The sequence below is a fragment of the Sycon ciliatum genome, chromosome 10 (assembly GCF_964019385.1).
Source record: "Sycon ciliatum chromosome 10, ocSycCili1.1, whole genome shotgun sequence".
Lineage (NCBI taxonomy): Eukaryota > Metazoa > Porifera > Calcarea > Leucosolenida > Sycettidae > Sycon > Sycon ciliatum.
The window spans coordinates 21489217-21498223 of NC_088652.1; the positions used below are offsets into that span (position 1 = coordinate 21489217).

Consider the following 9007-nt stretch of genomic DNA (forward strand, 5'->3'; position numbering starts at 1 on the left):
CCACACACACACACACACATACACAGTGCACAAATTCTTGCACAAATTATGACAGATATATTTACACATCACCCAACAGTCACCAACCATTGTCACTGTTCACTGCCGGCTTCCTCTTCCTCATAAATAGTGCCTCCATGATTCTGCGGTCAACGTAAGACCGTTGCTTGCTGGCGAGAACTTGTAGATGGGAAAATGGCGAGAACTGCGGTGACGATGGGAAGGTGTGCTGCTTTTGTCGATAATGGTCTCCCCATGGCTTTCCCAATGTCGCGTTCTTGGCTTGTCTGTAGTGCTCCTCAGTCCTCTTGCGTGTTGTCCTTTCTGTTTCCCCGACGTATTCTTCTTGACAGATGGTACATTTCATAGAGTACACCACATCTTGGGACATACAAACATTACGCTTCAGACCACCATCGCATGCACGACATTCAGCCGGCCGCCCCCGCCCCCTCTTCTCCCTCTGCCGCTGTACCGTCCTGGGGCATTGTGGCTTGCTGAATGACGACGAGACCAACATATCCTTTAGTGAGCGACCGGACGTAAAGACCACACGCACATCTCTATCAAACGACCTGACCACTTGACGAACCCTCCTTGCAAGCTGGTCATTTACGTACGGTACCTTGACAAGTGACGTGTACTGTCGTTTCCCCTTCCGATGTGGTGTCTGCTGGTGGGGCTGCTCTCGGATGCGTGCGGTTGTCCGTGCGGTGTCGGAGTGTTGTATGGCTGATTGTATAATGCGCCGTGGGTAGTGGTTCTCAAGGAGGAGTGTGGCAGTCACACTCCTCTTCATGCCTCAAACATATTTACAACTTCCATGAAAACCATTATGCCGTTATTATTGGTCGTGATGACCAATAACAACGGCATAAAAGACACACATTTTCAAATCCTATATATAGGATTTTTGGCCAGCAAATTAAGAGATAGCCGAATAGTACCTCCCTCTGGTATCGGTCCTCATTTTCCCATTTCTCTCTGATTGTTAATTCTGTTCGAACTTGGCTTGTAATTGCCGGATACATGTACATGTATAATTCCTATTGACTACTTTATCATTTTCTCGAGTACAGAGCCACATTTTTTTATTCTATCGCCATCATAATAATTATTTGGCATCAATGTCCGTTTGGTTTGCGCTGTAAAAATAGAACTTCAAACAAACAACCAACACTGGCAGTTTGCTGTAGAACGTCAGTATCGCTGGTCAGTGTCGTGCAATGTTATCGCACGAGCTGATTGTTTAGTAACTGGTGGTGTCAGTGGCCATTATACATGTAGCTTAACTCCTAGTTCCTCGGTCCATTTCTTTGCCATAATTATTACGATTAAACTTGAAAACACAGAAAACAGTTGGGCGGAAGTTAGTGTGTTTGAGTCCGGCAACTAGACCCGATCCTGAACAGTCAGACTCGTGCACAATTTAGCACCAAACTGACCAGGAGTACTGAGACAATCCTTGGCATGAAAGTCAGCTTGAGTTCTGCTCGATAGCGCTAACCAACGGCCTTCCAAGTTTCAACTAACTAAAACTTGAAAGGTTCATGGATAATAGACTTATAGTGCCAACTCCAAAGATGAACTGGGATGGAGAGCCAAGGAAAATGTTATTGCAAAGAAAAGGACCAAGGAGTATCGGATGAGCTGCTTGTCAAGTAATAGACAGTGTTAGTGGACAACACAGCGCAACTTGTAGTCCTTGGTCCTTTTCCTCGCAATAAAAAATTCCAAAGAGTCCGACTGTTCAAAATCTCGTCTATTGATGGACTCTAACGCATAACTAAGTTGTGCGCCACTGTTTCCCATGTTTTCAATGTGATTTTTTCCTTGGCTCAGCCACTAAGTTCTCATCGCACCCATGACGATTGTGATTATTATTGTAATATTAAATTTTAATAATTATAACGATTGTAATGAATCCGCATTGATGCAGAGACTGAAAGTAGGTCTACAAACTATTGTGAGCTATATACCTGACGAGGAGATTCCATCCTGAAAATGATATCAAATTCGAAGAGAACAGAAAAGCCTGAGAAGAGAGCAAAGGAATACTCTGGGCATAGTTTCAGTGGGACACACATTGGTAGGGGCAGATCAGGAGGGGGCGTTCAGACCGGAGAGTATGTGCTTGCCTGTGGGGTAGGCGTGTATGAATGAATGTGCATGCACCCGTATGCGCGGGTACACATGTATGGGGGTGTGCGTGACGGGATGCGTGTGTTTGCATAGTTACGTTCGCACGTGGATGTGCGTTCGGGTGTACGTGCGTGTTTGTGTGCGTGCGTGTATGTGTGCGTGCGTGTATGTGTGCGTGCGTGTTTGTGCGTATGCGTGCGTGCATTAACCTGCCCTCAGCATGTGGCACATACGTGTCTACTTTGGACTAAATTCAATGAGTGTTCACCGCCACCTGTTCTGCTGGGGCGGCGGCGGCGCTTGATCAACATCCTGGCCTTGCTCTATGCCATGGTGGGCGCTAGCTGTGCCATGTCCACCTGGATGTTCTTTAGCACCTTGGTCAGGTGAAAGAAACCGTAGATCTCTCGCTTCAGGCACTGCGATGACGTCAGAGTTGGCTTCGTCGACTTGACGAGACGGCAGGGATTGGTCGCCGGATCGAAGCCTGGACTCTCGATGACCGGACGCATGGATTCGCGAACCTCGAGCACAGACGGCTGGCAAGTAGGTAGCATCCGAGTACGTTTACATGAGCTCAGTGCAAGGCTGCGGAACATCGAGCGGTTCGGGATCAATTTGGCGAATCCCCAGACGGCCGCCTTGGAGCTGCGAATGACCTTATTCAGCAGATCATATCTCTTCGTGGAGCGCACCTTACGGCATGCCGTGCGCAGCTCAAGGAGAGTACAGATGTGCATCTTCAGCTTGGCTGCGTCCGACGCGATGTGAGTTGCTTTCGGGCATTGTTGCACCTCAGTTGATCTGCGACGACGCTTCTTGCCAAGGGCCTTTATTCCCTTGTACGCGTGACCCAACGCACCGGAGCCGGTAGTAGCCTCAAGGCACGAGCTGCCCGCGCTGGCAAGACCCACGGCTGCGTTCGTAGTCTTGCCCTCCTTGTAATCGTGGGCCGCTTGATAGGTGTTAAGTCCGCAGCTAACGCCTGCTATGACTCTTGTACCTACGCAGCATCCCGCGGCAAAGGGTGCGATCGGCGGAATTGGAGTGGCCGCGCAGCATCCAATACCCACTATACCGCTGACAGTACTCACAACGCCTGAGACAATACGGAATGGCTTACTGCGGACAACCTTATGGACACCTTCGGCAATACGGCGGAAAAAGCTACGTCTTCTCCGGGAGGATCGGCGGCGGCGGCGGCGGCCCCAAAAAGCCGAAGTCTCGTTCGGTACCAGCATCAGTTCAATGATGAGCAGGGTCACCAGGGCGAATGTGATCCATTGAAACCACTTCATGGTGACGTAATGTTGTTGGTCGCGGTCTGCCGATCACGTGACTGTGTCAGGCTAGAGGATAGCGTGCTGACTGCGTCCTAGCGGGAGTTGCGCAACCTGAGCATGAACGTACAGGTACGCGTAAACACACACACACGCACACACATACACACATACACACACACAGCCACCCACGTGTTTATCATAGCAATGCGGTGCGCGTACAGTCTAGTCGAGTCGTGCATCACGGTCTTGTAGTCTGATAGTGTAGAGTTTGTTCGAATGAGATCGCCGCAAACGTAGAACGAACACCAGCGCAATGCACTACAATGCACTAGTCTTTGCTCGTAGCTCTATGCTGTATGTGGAGTGGCAAGCAGTCATAGTTTGCGAGCAGGTTTGAGTGTCGGACCAATACTCGTACCAGTACTTTGCCCCACAAAGTTACAACCCATCTCCAACGATCAGACGAAACCGCATACCGGTGAACACTATTCCAGCATCGCATCCATTCTCAGGGGTGTCGCACACGGTACGGTCACCACGCTACTGACCATACACATCTACTGTTCTTTCAATCAAATTAACCCCTCGATAGGCACATTTCCTTTGGGTCATTTCATAATAATAATAATAATAAATAATACCACTATTTGCCCCAAGTACCCCGTGAAGCATATTTATAAAATTCACTGATTTGGGCTCCAAATTTCCAAAATTTTCGGCTCAGCCACCCCCCCCCCCCCCCCAGCAGTAAAATTGTACAGTTCAGATGGCTGACCGTACCACACTAAAATACCTTCCGACTCCTCTGTTTCTACACATTGCGTATGCCGCCAATTGTCAATAGTAATAAAAAAATTATTTTTTTAAAATATTAGCGGCGTGTATGAACACACAGTCCTGTGACATCATCATAAGACCGTCTGTATGTAGGACTGAAACACTGCATGACGAACAGAAAGCTAGGGGGCGGCCCCCATCACCACTATCCGGCCAGTGAGACAGGCCACCAAATCCCGCACATTCATACAAGCTAGTTACTACAGAATTCTTCATTGCGTCGTTCCACGCCTGTGTACATGTACGCCAAACCAATTGGGATTTCCAAGTGTAGGAAGCGAAGGAAAACACAACCTCAAAAGTCCCTTGGCTTTGGGAGGGGGCGGTATTCTCGGTCACTCTTTGGAACAGATACGGTATTGGGAAACGAAACCTGCCACTGCGTGAATTCGCTACCTAACATCCTCCGCCAGGACCGGTAATCTACCACAGCTCTGTACATATACAGTAAAACCTGTCAATGCGACCACTCGGATAAGGCGACCACCTGTTAAAGAAGACCACTGGAACCAGGACCAAGGGATGCTACTTCCAGTTAATTGACCCTGGATAAGGAGACCACCTGGTAACAGAGACCACATTTTGAAGATCCCTTGAGCGGTGGTCGTCTTAGACAAGTTTCATTGTATTCCCAGGTGGACCTGGGGCTGCATACAGCGCCCACCTACGGTTATGTCAGTTGACTCTCGCGATGGGATTTCTTCGGGCAGCGGTGTAGGTAAGGATAGATTTTAGTAGACGCTAGACTCCAGACCTCTACTCTAAGTCCTAATTGTTGTCATGTGCAAGCGCACGGAGTCTCCGCGGGGAATCCCCTCAGTCACAACTTCTACTCTCGACTGCATCGAAGTCCGAAGCCGGTGGCATGTTGCTTTGAGCCGGCGTTCAAAAACTGGACAGTTTTGTGACATGCAGCAGGACACACAGCTTGTGCTCAGTGCAACGGTAGATATAGCCTACCTAGCTAGCCACTGTGTGGCGTGGATGGTGCGCTGCTGCCAACCCTGTCGAACAGCAGAGGGCATAACACTAGCGGGGTGAACGTCAACTCCATCAAACAGGGCTTATGGACAGTTGGGAAACGACTGGAATACACGGTGGAACTAGATTACTTGGCCTGGGAAAAACTCTGTCGCACCTGAGCTCATCTTTACGGATAGGAAAAAGTTTGAAATGTCCACACAACTCTCCAGGATACTGGCTAGTACCGTTACTTCGAACTTCAACTTTCCTTGCTTCCATTTCGAATTATCCGGAATGCAAAATGCCAACCAATGTACTGACAAGTATTGGCAAGTAGATTCGACGCAGCAAGGACCGAACGCCGTACCTGTAATTTACGTTATCACAGGCCAAGGCTAGAACTTACGCAGAAGGAGAACTAACCAACGTGACCTACGGTTAGAGTGTAGTTGCCCAGCGAGCAGCCCCCCCCCCCCCCCCTCTTCAGCGGAGGCATGAGAGCAAAACACAGAGATCTAGAGTGCTATACAACTTACCTGAGATTGGAGCAGCAAAAGTCGAACTGCACTTGCCGGTAGCAGTGGGAGAAAGCAAGCAACTAAAGGGAAACGCCAAGCCTCTTCTTTCTAGCGAGCAGGACTGGCTGCCCTGCGCTGTCTACACTGCAAATTTCACCCCGCTGCTCTCCGCCAGGCATTTGATCAATGCCCTACAAAGCCGTTCGCTGCTTCACCTAGCTGGCTGGGCCTGCACGCTGCCTGCCCTGAGATCGAGAGACGGGTGCCGGAGACTCTGGCTTGCAGTGAAGTCCCTGGCTGAGACGAGCGAGGACTAGTGACATGTGAACCATGCAGCGGCTCCAGACCGCCAGCACGTAAACTTCCTAACTATTCCCCTTGCCATGTGGACAAGTGAGGACTTGGCCCTGGGCCACGTTTGGGGGGCGGACCTCGAGAGGAGGTATAGAGATCGTGCGCTCAAACATTTGAACCAGAACCACTTGACATGTAGAGTATAACGACATCTCTAGCTCTGGGTTTTGTTTACGAGAGACATGTGATGTCCATATGAGAACCGCATGGTTTTCTGCATGATCGCGTCCGTACCCTAAAGCCTCTTTAGGAAAGGCCTGAGCGTGTCAGGTGACAATGGTCTGGCGACGATAGCGACCACAGTCTACAGAAGTAGTCTGTGTTTGCATTCACAACCGTCAGGCGTCAAGGCACGAAGAGTAGGGCACTGTTGTTGCATATGGGCGTCCAGTGCTGCTGCAGCCGCTTTGCACACTCTTACGATTTATGACTTCTCGTCACAATGCTGCAGCGGCGTACGTGGCTGCGTGTGTCCCCGCCCCGCCCCTCCACCCGAACATCCTGTAGATCGTATCCCACAGAGTCATAGCTGATATCCAGGCATCGTCCCGGACCGTGATCAGCTGAGTATCCTATTTTCTGAGTGAGCCTTGACTCACTGAAATCGCTGAGAAGAGTCACTTCGATTTCGCAGTGCCGGCTCATTGTTGGAGAGGTCTCGCGGAAGTCAGTTTGCACGCCGAATACTTTGCCTCACTCCCTCCAGCAAGAATGAAGTGGCACCTACTAGCACTGACGGCCATTGCCCTGGTGTCGTGTGTATCGGCTACATCAAACTACGACGACGATGGTGAAGAGCAAATCGGCGAGCACGAGTACGACCAGATGTTCAGCGATGCGACCAACTTCGACTTCGAGGAAGGCTCAGAGCACCAGCTGACTGCCGACGAGCAGAAAGAGGAGGACGAGGAGGTGGAGAATTATATCGCAATGCACGCAGACGACCAGCAAGACTCCGCTGATCAGGAGAGAACGCGAAGCGACAGCGACTTCGATCTCAATATGGACGACGCGGATGCCGACGAGGATGATCGCGGCCGTGACGCTGCCGCGATGGACGAGAAGGACATGCAGTTTAGCGACGAGGAAGTGGAGAAGGCGATCCAGAGCCTTGGGTTCGACGATTAGACGGAGGCAAAAGCAGTGTGGCTAAGCACCGAGAGTGAGAACAAGTCCAGCCGTTCACCACCATGGTGGCGCTGCACAGTAACAATCAGACATTGGTATCAACTGAATGTTGGACGACAATTTGTAATAGGACTACGTACATGTATGGCAGTATTAGCGTATTGCTCATTTTATTTCTTTGATTTCCAACAGTGAAAATTAGTGCTCACCCTTTGTTAGCGGAAGGCACTTTCTTTCAGCTAATGTACATTAATTTTAGTTCCACATGATACTGTGTGTGTAGTGTAGCAGAGGACTGTTCGTGTGATACGAGTTGGAGGTGCAGTGAAAAACTGATACTACAGTGCTGGCAACTGAAATCCGACCCCCGAGCGGCGAATTCACACTCTAGTGGTCTCCATTTTGTAGTGTTACCATCCTGTGTTGGGTCTTTGCGATGTGAGCGCATCGCTCAGGGGTCGGATTTCAGTTGCCAACACTACTGATAATAATATAACTGATATCTTTATTGCCATGTGTATGGGTTTGCGCTGCGGTCAAAATAATTATCCTAAAGTGGCTGCTACCAGGCGTGAAGAAAAGCCACGAAAAATGAGCCCATGTGTTTTAAAATTAATATCAAGAGTACATAACATTATGTACTCTTGTTATTATGACTTGCGCGTCCACGGATACATTATGGTTTGTGTTCATTTTTTCATTGAAGTTTAGCGCATGGGCGATACCATTCATCCTGTGGCCTCGCACAGACATCACATACCCTCCTATCACCCACACTGAGCAAGTAGTTAGTGTGCAGTGTGCGATGTACATGTACTTGGAGGATTGGTCCATTGAATCTAAGACTTTAGTCTAGTGAGCATGTTTGCAGACCAGCGAAAAGGAGCAGCACTTCTTTTGTCCGAATCAGGGCTAGCGAGTTCGCAACCCTGCTCTGTTCTATTTGCCCTAAGCATTGCGAACTGGAACCTACAGGCACAGCTCACGTCAAGTAATTCTGATGCGAATCCAAAAATTTAATGGATTCTTGTCCAGTCCTTTCGGCGTGCCTCACTCTGTGCACTTGTTTGGAGCTGTGGAAAAAAGGTTGAGTGATGTCCTGAGCTCCTGGAGTCCTGCTGTCAACTACATGTACACTACTAACTTAGGTAAGTCAGGACCAGCCTGTGCTGGTCTTCCTCGGGCGCTGTCAGACAACGGCACACAGCTTGGCAGGTGATGCCTGTCATACTGACTTCAACTCGTACTCACTCTCCTCGTGACGAGCGGGCCAAGCGCAGCGCTGGGAACCCTGCCAGAAGATCACGTTTTCAAATTTTCAAACGTGGAGATTGATGACAGGTGCTGGGAAGTGCAGTCGGGGGGTGGAGCCCATTGCATTCTGCAACAATAGGCCTAAATGTTTTGGGAAATGCGTTATCGCCGCTGGCTACCGGAGCGCACGTATGCTGCCTGATCTCCAAGCCGAGTCCACCTGTTGACGAACACACACCATGCCCTGAAGCTGTCTATATCCAGTCAGCGTAAACAGGAATGAATAGACCATCTTGGCCTGAGAATGCCTGGGGTTTGTTGATTATGATGATGCCGTCCCTTGGCAGATGGCATTTCTTGGCACACCTCTTTCAATAGCTGAATGCAGTGTGCGTCTGGTGTATGCGGAGGGGAGCAAGATGGCCAGGCCAGTCCTTTCCTCACTTGACACCTGCACTCGCCTGGGACACATGCTATCTCTCTCTCTCTCTCTCTCTCTCTCTCTCTCTCTCTCTCTCTCTCTCTCTC

At 49.8% G+C, this 9007-nt stretch overlaps 3 protein-coding genes across 3 annotated transcripts in view; 2 read left to right on the forward strand and 1 right to left on the reverse strand.

The window, feature by feature from the left end:
- The window catches only part of LOC135826734 (uncharacterized protein DDB_G0271670-like), a gene marked incomplete at its 5' end in the record, with an annotated part of 14702 nt that extends 12309 nt beyond the window's left edge, over window positions 1-2393 (forward strand). Inside the window, one exon of the mRNA XM_065339335.1 lies at window positions 2362-2393. Coding sequence (XP_065195407.1) covers window positions 2362-2393 — 32 coding nt within the window. The remainder of the gene's footprint in view (window positions 1-2361) is intronic.
- Window positions 1872-5918, reverse strand: LOC135825617 (uncharacterized). Its single transcript, XM_065338223.1, has 2 exons — window positions 5762-5918; window positions 1872-3536 (listed from the first exon to the last, which is right to left on the reverse strand). The coding sequence occupies exon 2, from the start codon at window positions 3438-3440 to the stop codon at window positions 2466-2468; it is 975 nt and encodes a 324-aa protein (XP_065194295.1). The 5' UTR covers window positions 3441-3536; window positions 5762-5918; the 3' UTR covers window positions 1872-2465.
- An 890-nt stretch (window positions 5919-6808) lies between these two features.
- On the forward strand, window positions 6809-7225 carry LOC135826735 (acidic leucine-rich nuclear phosphoprotein 32 family member B-like). The gene has a single exon (XM_065339336.1). The coding sequence runs from the start codon at window positions 6809-6811 to the stop codon at window positions 7223-7225; it is 417 nt and encodes a 138-aa protein (XP_065195408.1).
- The last annotated feature ends 1782 nt before the right edge of the window (window positions 7226-9007 follow it).